General features: G+C 55.6%; 1 protein-coding gene across 3 annotated transcripts in view; it reads right to left on the reverse strand.

Moving 5' to 3' along the window:
* The window catches only part of Mob2 (MOB kinase activator 2), a 62,060-nt gene that overhangs the window by 24,743 nt on the left and 17,651 nt on the right, over nt 1-19,666 (reverse strand). Inside the window, exon 1 of one of the 3 annotated variants that reach the window (XM_047519632.1) lies at nt 16,323-16,363. The exons of the other annotated variants lie outside the window; for them this stretch is intronic. Coding sequence (XP_047375588.1) covers nt 16,323-16,348 — 26 coding nt within the window. The 5' untranslated portion in view covers nt 16,349-16,363. Of the gene's footprint in view, nt 1-16,322; nt 16,364-19,666 lie in introns of those variants that run through there. 3 annotated transcript variants of the gene reach the window in all.

The raw sequence follows: 19,666 nt of genomic DNA on the forward strand, positions 1-19,666 counted from the left end.
CCCAGCACCCAAAACAGGGGACAGCAGGCAGTTAATATCTTCTGATAAAGGAAGAAGTACCAAGGTCAGGAAGCGCCCTTTAAGCACAAAGTAATGGGTGGGTGGTGAGAAAGTCGGAACAGCCCAATCCATGAACCAAAACCTGATCCCCTCTTTCCACACCTTCCTCAGTCCTGCAGGGCCTGAGCCAGTCCCACACTCTGTTCCTTTGGTCCCCTGATGGGTGTGTCCGAGGCTGAGGGGTCAAGTAAGGGGCTGCAGACTAATTATAGCTTGACCGTCACCAAGAACACTGGCGAGGGCAGGCCTCCCTCAGAGGGCAGGCAGTGACCTCTGTGCTGCCCCAGGGGCTCACCAGGGGCTCAGTTGCCCATGCAGACCACATGCCTGGAGTGGCCATTCTGGCATGTGGGGAAAGCTGGCCTTCAGAAGCCACACATCTCGGTCCCCAGGGAACTCGGGATGGCTCCCATGGCTGCAGCAAGACGCAGGGACAGAGGAAGTTTTGCAAAGCAGGATCTGACCTGCTACAAGGTCATGTAGCTGGGAGGCACCAAGCTGCTGCCCAAGAGCCACTGGAGGGAGGTCCTCATGGCCCATCTTGGCAGTTCTTGGCCTTCCCTGCCCAGGACTGGTGCCACTTCTTGTGCTTCACCCCACACTTGGTGCCAAAGAGGCGCCTGTGGAGGAAGAAACACAGGCCCTGGAGGGGGAAATGTGGAAATGCCCTTTGATGTGACCACTCTGGAAAAGAAAGCAGACTGTCACAGGCCCTGACGGGCTCACAAGGACACATGGCTGCACACAGGTGGGTGGGGTGGGCCCACCAGGGTCTCGGCAAGGAAGGCCCCACCTTCCTCTGGCTCCCATGACCACGAATGGGGCATCATCAGAGAGAGGAGAGCCTGCTTGTCGCCCTAGGGTCAGTCCCCCACTACAGAAGAAGCCTCACAGGGGTCTGCAGGCCCCCAGTCTATGGAGTCACCTGCTAGCCACTGGGGGAGACAGCCTCGCCCTGACCAGTATGACCTTGGGCTTCCCAGGAGGACGACTTGGAGGACGACTGACACCCTGTACCCCTGCAGACACTCCCAGAAGCAGGCACCTGCCACAGAGAGCACTAGTGTGGCCAGACCAAGGGTGCCCCACAAGTGGGACTACGGGCAGCCCCTGGCACCCTGGGCACACCAAGCGTAAGAGCACATGGCTGCTGGGGCCCGGGGCTCCTTACAGCTTGAGGTGGACCTCCACGCCCAGGTTTGCCCTGGGAGCCTCAGGTCACTGCCGTGGAATGCCATGCGGGAGCCACTCTGGCCCTCCCCCTCCATTCTCTGCCCTCACTGAGGGCCCACCACGGCCCCAACCCAGGACTGGTGAGGCCAGGGCTCAGTGGTGATGTCCAACCACTTCAGGCTGCGGGAAGAGGCAGGCGGGGCAGACCTGCAGTAGGAGAGCCCTGAGTGGGTGGGGCTCAGGCTGGAGGAGATGGGCTCTGTGGACAGCTGGAAGGGGAGTGCAGACCATGGGAGGAACCTTGAGAACCCCGTCCACCTGGAGAGTGGTGTGGCAGGGGTCAAGGTGAGGTCTGGACCATACCTAAGGACATGGGAAGCCCTTGGCAGGACTTACTGGGAGATCTGATATCACACAGGCCATGGGGCAGGGAAGGTACCGGAAGGTGGGACAGCAGTTTGGGGTGGTGGACAGAGGCAGATGGATCTGCAGCTATCTGGATATAAGCCAGAAAGAGCTGGAGTCCAGTTCCTGACTCCCCACTTAGATGTCCGTGATGACCACGCTGGAGACACCACAGGTGACAGCTGCTCAGCTCCATGTGGAAGTATTAAGGCTACACCTCGACCCTACCCCACCTAGAGGTGGAGATGGGCTGCCCCTCCGTCACCAGGCAGCAGTGATGCTCCCAGACTGCTCCATCCTCAGGCATGGGGTTCGTCTCCCCACATGGCCACAGTACAGATGCCAGGACGGCTGGTGTCTACAGCAGCCCACCCAGGAGCACAGGTGCCCCACATGCACCCTCACACATGTCTGTGGGGCCTGTACCACTGGACAAGCTCCCAGGGCACCAGAGTCACTCAACCCAAGAAGCAAAGACCACGTGTCCAAGCAGCCCCTTCAGAGCCCTGCTGCCACTGACACAAAGCCCAGGTGCCCTCCAAGGACATGCCAGACAGTCCAATTAGTACTACACTTGCGGTCCTGAGCTCCCAGGTGGCAATGGAAGGGGCAGAGGGGCTGGCAGGGATGCACCTGGCCAGGCTGTAGGAGCTACTCCTTGCAGACTGCATGCCTGGGGACAGTGCTCTCAGGAAGAACTCCAGAGTGACTACTGTCCCTAGCTCAGCACGGGAAGTACACCTGTGTGGCTTTTCTGGTAGCAACAGCTCTCCCCGCCTTCCTGTTACCAAGGGATGGCAGGAGAGAAGGCACTTTCCAGGCAGAATAGCCAGACAGCTAGGTGGACAAGAGTACTGCCCACTATCTGGGGGCAGGCACTCCTGGAAGAAGGAGTCCACCTGGCACACTTGCGGCGCCCAGGAGCCAGAGAGCAGCAGGTGGCGGTGGGCACAGTCTTTCTTCTGCTCAACTCCAGAGGACCCAGTGGTCCTTTCTCAGTTGCCCAGGAGGCCAGCAATTGCCACGATGGGCTGTGCCCTTCCAATCAGGGGGAGGGCAGCTTTCTGAGGCCCCCTTGACCTCAAAGGCCCCAAACACACCTGCACACAGGGTGCTCCCACAGTCTGAGGCTCCCAGTGCCCACCGGTCTAGGTGCCCCAGAACTCAGACTGTAGATAGATGGCATTGAAGGACCCTGGGTAGCAGCAGGCCACTCCACTTGTGAATTCTGTCCCATAGCTCCCTCCAGGAGGCACAGGCAGCCTGAGAATGCAGAGGGGTAGAGTCGGCAGGGAATAGTGCAGGACAACCACAGCAGCACACCTTGGACCCTGGGAGAATTCCTGGACCCCTGTCTCGTAGGCCATGGAGCATCTACACTCACTGGGCCAAGGGGTGTCCTCTGTACAGTCTGGGAAAGACCCAGACCCTGTTCCCTGATCACATGCCAGCCCCAACAGTGACTCAGGGAAGACTGGGTGGGATAAGGATACTCTGTGGGCATGCCTTGGGTGTGAGGGTCAGGCACAGATACCTAGGGGCTCCTCTAGTCTGATGACTACATGGACCATGGGCTGACATGCCAGGAAATGAAAAGAAGTTTGCTCTCTGGGACTCTGCGTGTGCTGGGTAGCACAGTGACTGTCTGCCACAGATGCTCTGATCCCCCACCTGGGCTACACAAGCTGGGAGCGGGCCCCACACAGAACCCCTGCCAGGGAGGAGGTCCCAGCAGTACACTCAGGCAGCCTTCCTCTCAAGCCCAGCCTAGCAGGAGAAACCATCGGAAACAACGGAAAGATGGCGGAGGGGAGCTGGACTTTCATTTGAGTTTTGAAGCTGTTCTCCTTTTATTTCTTCTCTCAAGGAAACATGAACATGCCTTTCAGACTGCATGCCTGAGACCTTGGGTCCAGGGTCCCCAAGTGACTCCTTAAGCCATGAAACCCAGGACAGGACTCAGCAATACTCCCAGAAAGAAACCAAACAGGGCAAATGGGAGGTGTGCCCAGCGTCTGACCAAGGCCTGTCCCAAGGAAGGTGTTGGGGTGCAAAGAGTGAGTCCCCGGGTAGCCCACACCTGCAGCCCTCAACCTGCCTGGTTACTGCTCTACTGGCCATTGGCAATGGTTTCCAGACCTGGAAGACAGACTCCAGAGCTGGAAGGTCCAGATCCCTGAGGACCTGGAACGCAGACTCCTGGAGACAAGGACACAATTCTTTTTCTCATTTTAAGTAGGTAGCAGCTGGCAGAGTGCTGGCACCTAGGAGAAGCCAAGGCACGGGGCATTTGTGCATCAGAGTCGTATGCACAGTGCCTTTCTGTTTACTGCCTCAATGGCTCCTCCTGACCCTCCAGATGCTCAAGGCAGACAGCAGTGGTGAGGACGGTCCCCACCAAACAGACCCCAATGCTGCCAAGTTCCTCATCATCAGCATGGGGTGCGGCAGGGCCACAAACAGTGCACAAACAGAAAGGGACCCCCACAAGTGGGTGAGGAAATCCTGCAGAACAGAACCCACCCCAATTTGTCATGTTCCCCACCAATAAGCCTCCCAGAACAGCATCTGCATTGCCCAGCCTCCTGGGGACACCTACAGGCCAGCACGCCTCAAGGCGGTATGTGCTTGTGGAGGTGTGGTCTCTGCGCACAGTGTGTTCTTTCTTCTTTACGAGGCTCTTTTCCTGCCTCCTCAGCCTGAGACCCCAAGGCCTGGCCAAGTGGCAGCACGTAGGCCCCTGCCTGGGGCCTGGAGGATCTGCTCTGCACGCTGCCCGGTGCCTTCCCTCACGCGTCGCCAACTCCCTTGCTCTCAAGGCAGAGCCACCTGCACAGGAGCTGCCAGCCCCACCCCCTCACTCCGCAGACAGTGTGCTTCCTTCTCAGCAGCCCTAGCACCGACAGCAATCCTGGGAATGCAGCGGGAGGAGCGGGCGGGTGAGTGGAAGATGCAGAGCTGAACCTGCGGCTCACTGAGACACTGCTGGCCCCTGTTGGTGCTCCAGTGTGCTCCTGACTTCAGCTCTGCACCCACATGACTGTCTAGTTCACAGACAGCCTTCCCAGAGGAGGGCTCCCCACTGCCAGACTCAAGAACCAGCCTTCACTGCACTGCTCTGCTCTCATTTTTGCAAAACTGGCACAATAGACACAGTTTCCAAATGGCTGGATGAGTCCCAGGTCCACACAAGCAGCGAGAGGCCCCAGTGTGGCTCCTGGCAGTTCAAAACGTTTCCACTTGTGAAGCATACAGGTCCAAGGAGGGTAAAAAGAAGCAGTTTCAGAACATGAATGCAGAAAGCCCCAAAGCACTACCCGTGAAACAGCTGGATACCTAAAATGGTAAGCTCAGGGTGAGTGGGTGGCAGGAGTTCAGCTCCGCTCTCCCATGCCTGGTTACCCCAGTCAAAAGAAGACAGAAATGCCCAGTGCTGGCAGCAGCTGCAGACAGGTAGAAAGGGAACATGTGGAGAAGAGACTCAGCCCAGGAAAAGGAAGACCAAGAACTCGGTGCTGTACATAGGGAGCAAGCCACCAAAGCACAGTCCAGGCAGGAAAAACTGGTGAGCTGGGTTTCTCAAGGCCAAGAACATCTGTGCTTCAAAAGACACCATTAAGTAGAAGAGCCACAAACTAGAAATCATTCACAAAAACAGCTGATAAAGATTCACAGCAGATGAAGAACTGCCAAAGTCAACACCAAGATGACAAACCCACTTTAAAAGTGGGCGAAAGCTTTTTAATAGAGATTTCCCCAAAGGTGGAGGAACAGCTAAGAAGCGCATGAGAAGTGCCTCACATCGTCAGTCAGCAGGAAACACAAGTCAAAACACAGTGAGCGCACTCACGCTTCGGACAGAGAGAGCACCAAGAGGGACAGTCACCAGGGCCGGGGCGTGGGAAGCTGAGCCTCACATGCTGTAGAATGGTGGGCCACAGCCGCTAAGGGCTGGGCATGGTGGTCATGTCTGCCATCCCAGTGATTCAGGAGGTGGAGGCAGGAGGATGGCATGTTCAAGGCCAGCCTGGGCAAATTAATGAGACTGTCTCAAAATAAAATAGAAAGGCCTAGGCTTAGTGGTAGAGCAGACCTGGGCTCAATCCCCAGTGCAAGGTGCCAAGGGTTCTCACACCCTTGTGGCCCTACCAAGTCCACTCCTCTTGGAGAGACAGATACACACATCGATTGGACCCTTAAAGCTCCTAGCAGCTTCACTCTCCTTCCTCAAAAGCTGAAAACCACCTGAAGCCGTTCAACAGGTAAAAGATCATCAAACTGCATCTCATGCATAAAAGAGACAACTTCTCAACAGCCACAGCAGCACCAACCACAGTTGGGACTGAATGCCAACAGTACCATGCTAAGAAGACAGGCAGAACGACATCCTCTGCCAGTCCCTCTTGCTGAAATCCCAGCAGGAACAAAACAGCGCGGCTGGAGGGTGGCGCCAGAGAGAGGCCATGGCTTCAGGCGCGAGGGGTCCACACACCACACAGGGACTGCCGAGTGGGTATGTGGCTACACTTCTCTGTCAGAATGTACCAAGGCAGGTGGCCTACAGTGCCAGACCTTACTAAACACATAGGTAACTCTGAAGCAAGCCTATGCAGATGCAATATGGAAAGGGCAGTGAGCCAGGGCACTCAAGTCAACCGCAGGTACACAGGAGCCCTCTGCATGCCCTACCCCCTGGGTCACACACCCACCACACAGCTGCAGTCGGCAGGAAGTCATGAAGATCCTCAGGCAGCAAGCCCAGGTCTTGCAGGGGCCAGGCTGGACACCAACTGCTCTGCTGAGGTGAGCAGAAGAGGGAGAAAGGTTGCTGCAGTCCACACCAGGGCCAAAGCCAGAATTTCAGCATGATTTAGAAGATGGAGAAATGCACCACCACACCACCTTGGACCTGCTGTCTGGGGTTTATGTCAAGCCAAACTCCAAATGGTAAAAGTGGCTGTTGGAGCCTACCTAGCCATCCTTGCCTGGTACCAGAGGAGGATCGCAAGAGGGCATGCGGGGTTCAGGGGCCTCAGCACCTCTTCCCTCTCACAACCTTAGGCTCTTCCAGGACAGGCAAGGAGATGGCGGAGCAGGGTTCATTGCCATGGTCCAGACACGTCTATGTGCCTGGGGACAGGTGTGGGGCAGGGTGGGGAGAGTCATTCCCACGGTCCAGACACATCCATGTGCCAGGCAGGTGGAGAATGAGCCCCACACTCACCTGCACAGAGTCCCAGGTGGGTCAAACAAGCACAATGTTCACTATGCCTGGGAGCTCACAGGGCTCCAAGGCAGGTCCACTCTGCCTGTCATCCACCCCACCACCCTGCTTCACCACGCAGCTCAGGCAGCCAGGAAAGAGCAATGGCAGGCCCTGCCAAGCCACCCCATCCTGCCTGACTGGTATAAAAACCTCAGCTGCAAAATTTAGCCCAGATCAGTCCCACAGGAAGGAGGTCTGGAATCTCACATGGGCAGGAGGCAGCAGCTGTGAAGACACAGCACAATGGAGCAGAGCTGGCAGGAGCTGGCCACCCACAGGCTGGGTTGCAAGGTCCCTGAGAGCCACCCCTTCACGTTACGTGCTAGACAAAGGGCTCCCACAGCCCCTTATGGAAGGTGCTCTAACACAAAAACTGGAAATCAACGGAACGACTTTCACTGCAGGTACCAGTGGGAAAGGACAGGGTGTCTTGCTTGGAGGGCTGGAGAGGTTTCCACAACCAAAGCTCCCCACCAAGGATCGGAGGGCTGGGAATACCATCTGCCACAGGTCTGGAAGGGTCCAGGGCTACCACCCGGGCAGGGCAGCCTCTCGTGCATGCCTGCAAAACACGCAGTTTGTCCCACCGCAGCCAGGAGCATGCCTGAGCTAGAACACTAACAAGGCGTGAGTCACCAGCCTTAGAGCGGGCCCCGGGATCCAAGAGCTCAATACTAACCACACCACTAGTCAGTGCCTGGCACTGGCCTTGCCCTGCTGTGGATGCCTGGTGAGGGACATGCCCAGGGTAGACCCCAAGCCTGGTCAAGCTGTCTGTCCCACGTTGTTCTGTACAGCAGAAGATGAGGTAGCCAGGCAGGCAGGAGGCTGGAAGGGAGCCGGACAGCAGCCTCTGCACAACACATTCCTCTTTAACTGGAAATGCTGTTTTGTCTGTGAAGTTAGAGGGAAGGTGCCAGATGTGGGCGGGCCCCACATTCCAAGAGAGAGGAAGTTAGAGGAAAGCAAAGCAGGAAGTACAGCAGTCAGCACATAGATTCCCAAAGGGCGGTCCACTGAGGACAGGGTGTGCAGAGCTCAGTACCAAGCACCCACGGAAACAGAGGGCTGCCCACTGAGTGCTGTCCAGTGAGTGCATGGCCACCTCACTGAGCCTGGCCCTCAGCCAGAGGGTTCCTCTTCAAACCTAGGCTTGCTCAGGACACTCTTGGACCCCAGTCTCAGGACCTATCTTGGTCTACTTTCTGCTGCTATGACAGAATGCCAGGAGCTGGGTAATTTATAATACAGTCTCTGGTTCTGAGAGCTGGGGAGTCCAAGAGCATCACAACCAGTGCTGGGAGGGAGCCTCCGAGCTGTCACCCCACGGCAGAATGCTGAGGGCAAGGGAGGACACGAGGAAGCAGGAGGGGACTGAGCTTGCTGTTACAACAAACCCACTCCAACAATGAGCCGCTGACCCTTCCTGAGGGCAGGGCCCCTCAGCTCTTCAAGGTCCGCCCCCCAGCATACCACACTAGAGGCCAAGTTCTCAACACTTGAGCTTTGGAGACACACTCAAACCCCAGCAGCCCCCATCTACTCCGATGGCTCACAGGCTCTGGAAGGCTTCCTAGGCTTGTGACCTGTGCACACGACCCTCCAAATAGCCGTCATTCCAGAAAGTTCCCCTCACCTCCACCTACCATTCCTCTGCCCAATCTTCCCACCCTGTCCTGGGATTCTATGGGCTCAGTGGGAGCTAGAAGTGTGGCTGCTGCCTTTTGCTGGATCCTGGGCAACTAGCCCAGGCCAGCAACTGTGCAACCCACATGTGCATGAGTTCCTCATGTACAGAAGGCATCTGCAAATCAACACCAAAGAAAAGACACCACACCAAAGAAAGGGTTAAGGGCAAGGAGGAAACATCCACAAGAGGAGAAAACAACAGGCACAGAGAGAAGGCTGGGGTCTTCAAGGTAGCAGCAATCAGAGACAATGGCTGCCAACTCTTTCCACAGCAGCAGGCACAGGAGTGACAGCTCCCTAACAGCCACCTCTCAGAATGTCACAAGGTAGGACCCCAAGGCCTTCAATGGGAAAGCCCAACTTCAGCAACTGATCACAGACACTCAGTCCAGAATGTCTAGTGAAGAGGACAGAGTGAAGCACCATGCACAGGATGATGTCACCAAGGTGAAGGCCCAGTGCCCACAGTGGGCAGGCCAGAGCACAAGGTCGGATGGCACTGTGGTGCAGGCAGCCCGGAGGGTGCAGAGGGAGCCTGGAGGTGGGTTTCACTTTCCTTGAAGGCCAATGAATGATTAGAGTTTCCATTACACACAATGGGGCATAATGAAACTTGACACAGATTCTACTTTCTTTGTATATGTATGGATTACTGGAATTTCTCATTTGAAAATATATCATCACTGTAATCAAAAGGAAAATATTATTTTAATTGTTGAGAGAGAGATGAAAAGACCTAGAAATAAAATGCCAATAGTAGGGTTTCCCCCCCACCCCCAGTTCCAGGAATCTTGCTTTTATAATTGAAAGATAAAATTTAATCCCTATATCCTAAAATAGATTTGAAAATTAGCAAAACTTTTGGTACTTGGCTAAAAAGTTAGACACACACTCACCATGCCACCCAGAAATCACCTCCTCACCATTAACCCTCAAGAAATGGAAACGTGTCCACATGAGATTTGTTAGCAGGTGACCAAAGGTGCTAAGGTAGGCATGGCTGAAAAGTGGGCACTCGTGTCCACAGCCAGAGAGTGTACAGCCTATCAAGGACACCTACAAGGGGAGGAGTTCTGAAGCAGGAGGAGCCGATCCTGGCATACAACCACACAGTTGGCTCGGGGTGAGCAAGAAGCTAGGCATGGTGTGCACAGAGCCCTCAGCACCCTGTGACAAGGAACAGCAGCTGTCCCTGAGCACAGAGGAGCTGGCAGGTGGAGCTGAGGCAGGTGAGGGACTCAGGGGATGGACACAGATTGACACATTCCAAGGTTGTTTGCACAATCGCACACGCTTGTTGAAATTTGCTGAACTATGTGTGGAAACTGGGGGGGGGGTTGGTGTGTAAACAACACCTTAACCAACAGATCACACACATACACACCTTTGCAATCGAATCCTGAAGCTGCTGAGACCAGAATGGGCCTGACTGCTGGGAAGACAAGGCAAGGGGACCCAGGCTGCAGGGGAGACCCTGCCCACTACCAAGATGACCCATATCATCCGAGTCTGGTTCTTAAGGAAATATAAGATTGTGGGTGAATTCCTTCCATTCCTCATGCTTTTTTCTCCTCCAAATGCTGTGTGTGTGTGTGTGTGTGTGTGTGTGTGTGTGTGTGCATTTTGCAGATGGACACAATACCTTTATTTTATTTATGTGGTGCTGAGGATCCAACCCAGTGCCTCACACCTGCTAGGCAAGTGCTCCGGCGCCGAGCCCCAGGCCAGCCCTCCAGATGTCCTCTGCAGAGGGTGCAGCGGGAGGGTGCAGTGGGAGGGTGCAGCCGGAGCACACGTTTGCTCCCTGGCAGTCATCAACAGGTGTGTCTGCTATCACAGTATCTGTTTAACTGTGTTCAACACGGTCTTTCTGAAACCTGGCACCAGGGCACGACCTTCAGGAAAGTTAGTTACAAGGACAAGTCCCAGTCACGGTGCCTGGGAATGAGAACTCCCTCTAAAATGAGCCCCAACTGCCCCCTCGCATTTTCCAAGTGGTTTCTTAGGGTGACCCCGGAATAAAAGTCTCATCTGATAGTGGCCAGCAGCAGACCCCAGCAAGTCACATTGTGCTGCCCACTGCCTCTGTGTCCCTCCTCCTCCACATCCTCAGACCTTCTGTCTCTCCACACTGGCCCCCACAGAGGATTCCAGAAGGAGACTCATGGGCAAATATTTTTATTCCACGCTCACAACTCATGCACTGGCTTCTGGAGTCCATGCTGGAAATCCTTCTTGGACAGCATGTCGAAGACTGTCAGTTTCCAGGGTGGAACCTGAATTCTTATTCTGTACATAGCAGATGACCTGGTTTCTCTTTTGTTTTTCCTCTGTGGAAATTTTTAGAACCCTTTGTTCACTCCTGGTGTCCTACAATGCCATGATTATATCTTTCCTTCACTGTGCTGGACGCTGGGCAGCCTAGTCAACCTGAGGGCCACTCCTGGGACTCTGGAGAACTGCCGTGCCCCTTCCTCCTGTCTCTTCTTTCTGGACTGCCCACTGACAGCGGACATCCTGTCCATCCCTGGCCTATCTTTGCTCACTGGGATTCTAAGCCTGCCGTTTTTGCTCACTCGCTCCACCTGCTGGGAACATGACTAACTTCATCTCCCATGATTTTCAATGCCCAGGCACCCTCCCAGCACTCTGGACAGCTGTCACCACCCTTCCTTCTCATGGTTGCTCTGCAGCCCACGGGCTCTGAGGAGACCAAAGATGGTCCTGTATTCTTTGGGTACAGCTGGTTCATACTGTATCATGTGCAGTTAATCCCCAAACACCTTGATCCCCAGGGGGCCTCACAGCAGGCTATCTGGCTCCAGGGCGGGGCTGTGTCCCCTCCCGCCCTGTCAGAGCTTGGAGGGCTTTTCTCTGGCAGGTCAGATCCTAACCTGGAGGACAGCAGCTAGGGTCCTAAGGACCAAAAGTGGGAGGGCTGTGGGCAGGGGATGTGGAACATCCTCCAGGCTTGATGTGCATGGTGGTGACCTCCAGGACAAACCAGTGACCCACACTCGTCCACAGGAGAGTCCTCCAGATGGAGAAGACACAAGCGCCCCCGTCAGAGGCCCAGGCCACACCCATCGTGTGCTCATTCTGTAGTCCCTGCTGGCTCAGCCCAGGGAATCTGCGTTCCACACACTGGATGACCAGCTTTCCAGCTTCGGTGACTGGCTGCTGTCTCTTCTCCCTTCTTTGTCCCTGCAGTTTCTGGCAGGCCAGGAGCAGGCCCCATATGCTGCAGTCCACCCTCTGGCCAGGACAGGAAGAGTATGTACTGTGTGACACGGGCAGTGGAAGCCATGAGTGTCCACCGGGCCTCACCTTCCTCAAGGCCCCATGGAACTGCCAACCGATGCCCACACCCACTTCTCCACTCACAGAACAAGCAGCTGTGAGGAAGCCACACCCTGTGGCAGGACACCTGGGCAGCAGCCCTGGACCCAGCATCTCTACTGGGCCCCATGGAGCACACACTCCAGTCTGTTGGCATGGACAGAACGCCCATCCCAGCTCAGGTGGATTCCTGACCCTCTGTGGAGAGTGGGCAGGGGGCAGGCAGGCTCCATACATGCCCCCGCTCCCAGTCAGCAGGTGGGCCCAAGGCAGAGCCTCCCATCATGCTTACCCCATGGCACTTGCCTATGTGGTCAAGGACCAAGGTCTTCCCCCAGCCCAGAAGGCTGAGGACTTCCTGTCCCAGGCCATGGCCACACTCAAGCACTGACTCAAGGCTTCAGAACAGACACATTTCCATGGAGGTGTCAGAAACCAAGGACCAAAAGCACAGACCTGGCACCCAGCTGGTCTCTTGATCCAGAGCCCTGGGCGTGGGTGGCAACTCAGTGTGCCCTACCATGACGGGAAGGGCACAGCAAGCCTGGATGCTGGAGACAAGGGGCTGGTGCAGGCCTCACTACCTTCTCACACTGTTGGATAGGCTGCCCTGTACTAAATGCTACATCAACTGGGCAGCGTGTGCTCCACAAAGCCCCAACCCTCTGGTGGAGAGCCCTGGGGTCCCTGGTTCTAGAAGTGACCTGGCCCCAGCCCAGGGCACTGTGTGTGAGCGGGCAGTAGTGGACAAACTTTGAATGGGGTTGCTAACTACATGCAGGACCTAGAACTCAGGTCAACCGTGGAGCACAATCAGACCCCTCTTCTGGGTCCCCTTTCAGAAGGGGGAACCAATTGCTGTACACTGACAAGCCAGGCAGAGCCAGGAAGGATGGGGTATGGGGATGCAGGGGTGGCCGCAGTCTGCTGGAAACTGTTAAACAAATTTCTGGCCCTGGGGTTGGGGGTCAAAACAAACAAGGCCAGAAATGGTCCAAAGAAGACGATACCATCTGTACCTGTTGGATGGTCAGAGGTGGAAAGTGACGCCATCCAGCATCAGCCCACGTGAGCACGTGCCCCTGTGCCCACATGCCCCTGTGGGGACAGAGGTGCAGACCCCAGGCCTGGCTCTTGGTCATGCAGGCATGTGGTGCAAACAGCTCCGTGGGGGCAGCTGCATGGCGCTGGACCTCACTCCAGGCCCTCTCCACAGGCATTCAACTTGTTCCAGCCACAGTACCCCTTTTCTCCACCACTGACCCCACAACGTGGCAGGGGTGGCCTCTCTACACAGAGTTATACTGATGTGGCCAGGCTGCAGTGGCTACCCCTGACACTTGCGACATAGGTCCACCGCCTGGGTGGTCAGTAGCACCCCTTTGTGGAGATGGGACCCACCAACATGAGGCTACAAGGTCCTAGGAAGAAAAAAAACAGTGGTTGGCCCTTGTCCCCTCCTCCTCCAGTGCGTCCTGTGATGGGCCACAGGCTGCCGATCTGGGCCTGTGTGCGCCACTGCTACCGGATTCAGCAACCTGGAGAGGTGCTGGGAAGACACAAATCAGGTCACGAGCGCCCCTGATGGGGGCTTCCAGAGCTCCTTCTGAGGCATCTGAACCCCTCTGCCCTAAGCACAGGCCTGGCTCACCCAGCACCTGGCCTTCACCTGTCTTGGGAAGCTCTGCCTCCTGCTCACCTCCCTCCCCCACCTCCCAAGTATCGCTGCTTCAGGAGCACATCTTCAGGTCTCCCCACATCCCCATCAGGGTGCCATTTCCAGGGAAGCTAAGTGATGGTCCGAGGCCTCTTGCCATCTGTCTGCTGCATGCTCCACTCTAAACCAAAGACCCATGTGATGGACTTCCGGTGAGAGTATGAGCACAGGTGGACCTCTGCACTGAGGCCGGGCCTGGCATGCAGGTAGTGAGAAGCACCCAGGCCAGGGCCACCTTGAAGTCTGCAGGCAGCATCAGGGACCCTGGGCCAGGCCAAGGGAGACACCAGAGAAGGGCCCAGCACAGCACCTGGGTGGTGTGCCATGGTGGTCATGAAACGCACCCCCAGTTCCGGTGCGTGGCACTGCCCTGGGCCAAGCAGCACACATCCCCAGGGCAGAGACAGCATATGGAGAACTCAGTGAATTTCAGGCAATGTGTGCTGTGGAAAAGCATGTGATGGAAAGAGGTGGAGAGACAGGCACTGTGACACATGCCTGTCATCCAGTTACTCAGGAGGCTGAGGCAGGAGAAGTGCAAGTTCAAGGCCAGCCTGGGCAACTCAGTGAGACCCTGTCTGAAAATAAAAGGATTCAGTGGGAAAGAACTTGCAAAACAGGGCGGGGGCAGGAAGAGGTGGCCAGGGCAGGGGAGGGAGTGTCCACCAGAAGTGGGAGGTCAGGGAGAACCTCTCTGGGAAGGAGACATCAACACCAAACCTGAAGAACGGGAGGCACAGGCCCAGCAGGTAAAGGCCCCAGGGCACAGAGAGCAAAAGGACAGGATGCTTGAGAGCCATGCGTGGGGTCAAGGGTGAACCCAAACACAGAAGGAACCCACAGGACTAGAGGGAAAGAATTAACTCAATTTAAAAATGGGCAAAAATCTATGGAGACATTTTTCTGAAGAGGATGAGGATGAAGATGAGGAGTAGTGCCTCGGTTTTTCTATGTGAGCTCTAGAAACAGTGGCTTGCCCCAGGCAGCAGGCACCCAGCACCTGGAATACGGACACTAAGACCATTTCCCATAACCAGCAACCAGCACAGCTTAGTTCCAGGCACAGGGCAGCAGGGGCACAGAAAAACTGGACCCATACTGTCAAAGCAGAAATGGCAGGATGGGTCCTGGGCCCAGCAAGCCAGGGCCCTGGCCGGGACCATGTGCTCACCAGTCAACCAGGACAGCTCCAATCCATGAAAGCACAGCACACCTAAAATCTCATTAGGTGCTTCTAGAAGACCACAGGGGTCAGAGGACTAATGGAAAGGACCGAGCACCTGCCCTGATTTTCGTGGGGTGACCAGCAGCCAGCAGGAAGCAATTCCTCTTCAAAGACACCTTCCAGCTAATAAGGAAGGAAGACAAGGAGAATATCATGCCACCACGAGTAGGGTCCAGGGACTCCATGGCCTTGTCAGAGGACAACAACTCACATCGTCCCCAGAAGAGGTGGCCCATCTCATGCTGAACCACCAGCACCTGCGAAGGGGTCTGGGTCCTGCCAAGGTACAGGCCCACTGTGAGTCTAAGGAAAGCGAAATGTGGTGAAGACACAGTCCAGATGGGCAAACAGGCATGGCCTGGCTTCCTCCAGGGAAGAGCACAAGGAAAGAGCACCCAGCTCAGGAGGGGCTGGCAGCAGCACAGGCAGCACAGGCCCGCTGCAACCAGGAGCTGTATCTGGGTCTCCACTGGAACAAGCTGAGGGACGGACGGGAGGGAGCCAGACAGTGAGACAGGGAGAGGAGCTGAGCAGGCTCTTGGGAGGGAGGGAGGAGGTCAGGGGCGGGCCTGGCCCTGAGGACGCCTTTACACTGCCAGAACACATGGACACCACGCAGGGAATCCCACGCCCGCTACACAGTCACGTATCCTCCAGGCCCAGTGGTGCCACCCTGCCTGCGCTGTCCTCAGAGCCAGCCCCATGGATGAGGTCACAGACACTTCCTTCCTTCTTCACAAGCCACTTTGACATGAGAAACAGCCCTTCCAAGACTCCTGTCACCACCCTCCAGACACCCGAGACACCACCAGGGCCAGGCCCTCCATGTTTCTGGAAAGAGCCAAAAAGCCTGCTTCCTGTGGGTGAAAGAGGACGGTGCCAATTCTGGGAGAAGTGCTTCTCCCTCTGCAGTGGTGCACACATGGGTACACCCATGCACACACGGACAGGCCCTCGGGGCTCCCAGGTGACAGAGCTGGTGACCAGGGACCCAAGGGAGCCTGGGGCAGGTCTGGATGCCAGGACACCTGGAAGGCTCCTCAAGCTTAGGTGGGCAGCTGGCCCAGGCCATGGAGTTGTGGGCCAAGAGCACCTTTCTAGGGAGGTCCTAGGCACTGCCCGCCTCACTGTGCTCCTGCTCCTCCGAGAAGGGCTCTGCTGCAGGGAATGCTGACACAACAACAGGCCCCAGCACCCAGGGCTCAGCTGTGCAGAGCCAGACGCACAGTGGGTTCCCACAAAGGGCACCACTGCTGTCCTCACAGGCCCCTGGCTATGCACAGACCTGCATGAGACAGGGGTGAAGGGTGAAGGCGGGAGCGGGTGTCTGGTGCCTGGCTAAAGAGGAGGATGGGATAGGGCAGATGTACAGTACACCCCCACCCCAAGAAAGGAGAAGTGATTGAAAAAAGAGTAAACCCCAGAGAAGTCCCATTTTCCTTCCTTACCCGATCAGACCCGAATGCACAAGCATCAGACCACAGTGCCAGTGGCCAAGTGTCCACGGCTTCAGGCCGGGGCAACTCAGGGAAGTGAAAGATGCACCTGCTCTCTCCCTCTTCAGGGAGAAGAGAAATGCAGAGTGAATGAAATCTTACGTCCAAGCCTGGCTGGGAAGCGAGGTGGGGCCTGGGAACACTGCGCAATGGAGGCATGTGCCAGTGGCTGCACTCTGGACTGGACTCCCTTTCAGATGTGGTCGCTGCCAGAACCTGGCATGGCCTGTCCCATCACGCCATCAGACAGAGACTGTCAGAGTGTGGGCGGTGGAGGTGGCCAGAGTGGTGTGTTGCCCAAGCAGGTCTGCTTCCCTCTCACCAGCACAGTAACCATGGGGCAGTGTCCAGTCAGGAGGGGCAGGGCAGGGGACAGTGCCAGTGAGGAGGCACCACAGGCCTGAGTCATTCTTGCATAGCATGCCTGCCACAGGCCTCAGTCCCTCTTACAACGTGGCCTCTTTGACCCCTGCGATACCAGTCATGCTTAACCTCTGCAGGGGGTCGTGCCAAGGCCATTTCTATAGCCCTTCTTCTCCTTCACAGGGATGCATGAAGATGGCAGCCTCAGATTCAATTGCCAATGCCAGACCCAGGGGCCACGTGCTCCAAGTTCAGCTAATGGAGCCTGCCTGGCTCCCCTGGACATGTTGGGGGGCTCCTCCAAGACAGATGGCTAGGCAGAACAGTCCTACAGATGTCCTGGGCCACAGGACATGGGAAGGGCCCTTCTGTCACCCTGGGGTGCCCACCAGAACTGGGGAAAGGCATCTGAGGCCAGGGGCCTCAGTGCCCCTGTCCACATAGTTCTCCACCCTCATTGAGCACACATCCACTGGGCACTGGCCTCAGGACAGCCCTGTGAGACCCTGGGATGCAGACCCCAAGAACTAACTGGCCCTGCCTCCCAGGGGAAGGCTAGCACATAGAGGTCAGGAGAAGGAAGAACTGTTGCAAGCAAATACCACCAGGGTAGGGAGGACTCCCAGCATGTGGTTGGATGGGAACAAGAGGTAGGGGTATGAATCTGAGACCCTTCCAAGCAGCCTCTAGCCACTCCAATAGAAAAGCAGAGAATAGGGACTCTGGCCAGAGAGACAGGATACCGGTAGAAGGGACAAGCCATGACGGGGGAAGGGTGAGCTCTGGAGCCAGTAAGGCATGTCTGGTTGTTGCCAGGCTGGGGAAACCAGGAAGACTGATATGAGCTCAGGCATTTTTAAAGACCTCACACCAAAACCAGGAGTTCAGGAAGAGGCTGTGCTGCAGAAGGAGGGTGACCTCTAGAAACGGATGTGGTACTTCCGGCTCTCAGTCACAACTGTCGGCAACACAGGGTGCAGCCATGACTCCAACAAGCAGCAAGGAGACTGACGTCCTTTGGACAGCTCAGAGTCAGGCACAACTCAGCTGGCAGAAGAGGAGGAGCAAGGCCTGGCTCTTGTTCACTCACGAAGGCTGCCTCTGGAGCCTCTCCCAGAGAAGTGTGTGACAGTTAGTCCAGGTGCATTTATCTGGGGCTACCTACGGCTTCAGGGACTGCTCTGCCCTGACCCAGGGCCAGTCACAGTCCAAAGCTCCCTGAGCATCCTTCTTCTCCTTCCTCTGTCCCATTCTCTTTTCCCATCAGACACTGGCAAGTCAGTGTGCCTCAAGGTGAGTGGGGCCTCCAGACAGCAGCCCTGCCCCTGCCCCTTAGGCCACCACTGAGGGACACGCACTGAGGTGCTGACCCACTGGGTTGGCAGGACTGGAAACTGATGCCTCCACTTCCCCAGCCCATGCTCTGCACCGGCTGTTCCCACAAAGGTCCTCCCCACTCCCACACCAGACAGCCAACAGCACGCAGGTGGGGTCTGTGCCTCCAGGATTCCCTGGCTCACCCCACCATGTGGCCAGAGCCACCTGCATGGCCTCTTAGTGGCTTGTCCCTTCTACCTTGTTCCCACTTCCCAAGGCACTGGCTCCTGCCTCTAGCTGCTGCTGAGTGTCACGGGTCTTGATCTCACCCCCGAGGGGCTGCCTTTCACTCTGAAGGGCAGCATCTGATGACCAGAGCTGCTCAACTTTAATGTAAGTCAAACCATCCATCTTTTCCTATATGTTTAGTACTTTCTGGTCCTGTTTTAAGAAAAGTTTTCTTAATCTGAGGGTCAAGATTTCAAACAGTGCCATCCCCCACAAAATATGATGCAAGCCATAATGTGAGCCATGGGTATAACTTTAAAATTTCAGTGACCACATTTCAGAAGTAAAAGAAGCTGGACATGGTGGCACAAGCTGGTAATCCCAGCAGTTTGGGAGGCTGAGGCAGGAGGATTGAAAGTTCAAAGCCAGCCTCAGTAACTCAGTGAGAACCTGTCTCAAAATTAAAAATAAAAATGGGCTGGGGATATGGCTCAGTGATTAAGCATCCCAAGTTCAATCCTAAGAAGGAGGAAGAAGGAAGAAGGAAGGAGGAGGAGGAGAAGGAAGAAGGAGGAGGAGGAGAAGAAACAGATGAAATTGATTTTGATGTATTTTATTTAACAAAAGATCTAAACTATTACTATTCTGACATGCAACCAATATAAAACAATACTAAGAGGGTGTTTTGCATCATTCTTTCCTAAGTCCAGTGTCTCTTCTACAAGACATTGCCAGAGGTCATACTGGGTGCTTTTGGCCTTATGTCCCACTGGTTCAGTTACTCTATCTGTGCTGTGAGGGCTGGGTCCCGAAACCCAGTTGGCCGTGCAAGGCTCATCAGAACTTGCTGTCAGCATACCCTCCCCCCGCCTCCAGCCCCCAGCCCCTGTTGATCAGTTTCACCAAGCATTTTTCACTTTATTCCTGTTTTCACAGAATCAGCCTCTGGCCTAACAAATCTCTCTTTGAGGCTTCACCTCCTCTCTGGCAGGCCAGGCCCCATCTCCCTCCTCCTCCTACCACGTGGGCCAAAGGCAAGCTGAAGGCTCCAAGCTGCTCTGGTGTATTTGCATCTGGCAAGTCTTGTAATACTTGTGTTATCTTTCAGCAAAAGCCATTTTCTAAGTCTCATTACAAATCTGTCTTTGTCCCACCAGTTACTCAGAAGTGTGCTTCTATGGTGAGCTCTATAATGGAACTATAGAACACTCAAGAAAGAAACCGAAGACCTCAGAAGATAAAAAGACTTTCCATGCTCATGGATAGGCAGAATTACTACGATTAAAATGGCCATACTACCAAAAACAGTGTACAGATTCAATGCAATCCCCATCAAAATGCCAGTGACATTCTTCACAGAACTAGAAATAACAGCCCTGAAAGTCATT

Source organism: Sciurus carolinensis, chromosome 11 (genome assembly GCF_902686445.1).
Source record: "Sciurus carolinensis chromosome 11, mSciCar1.2, whole genome shotgun sequence".
NCBI classification, from domain to species: Eukaryota; Metazoa; Chordata; class Mammalia; order Rodentia; family Sciuridae; genus Sciurus; species Sciurus carolinensis.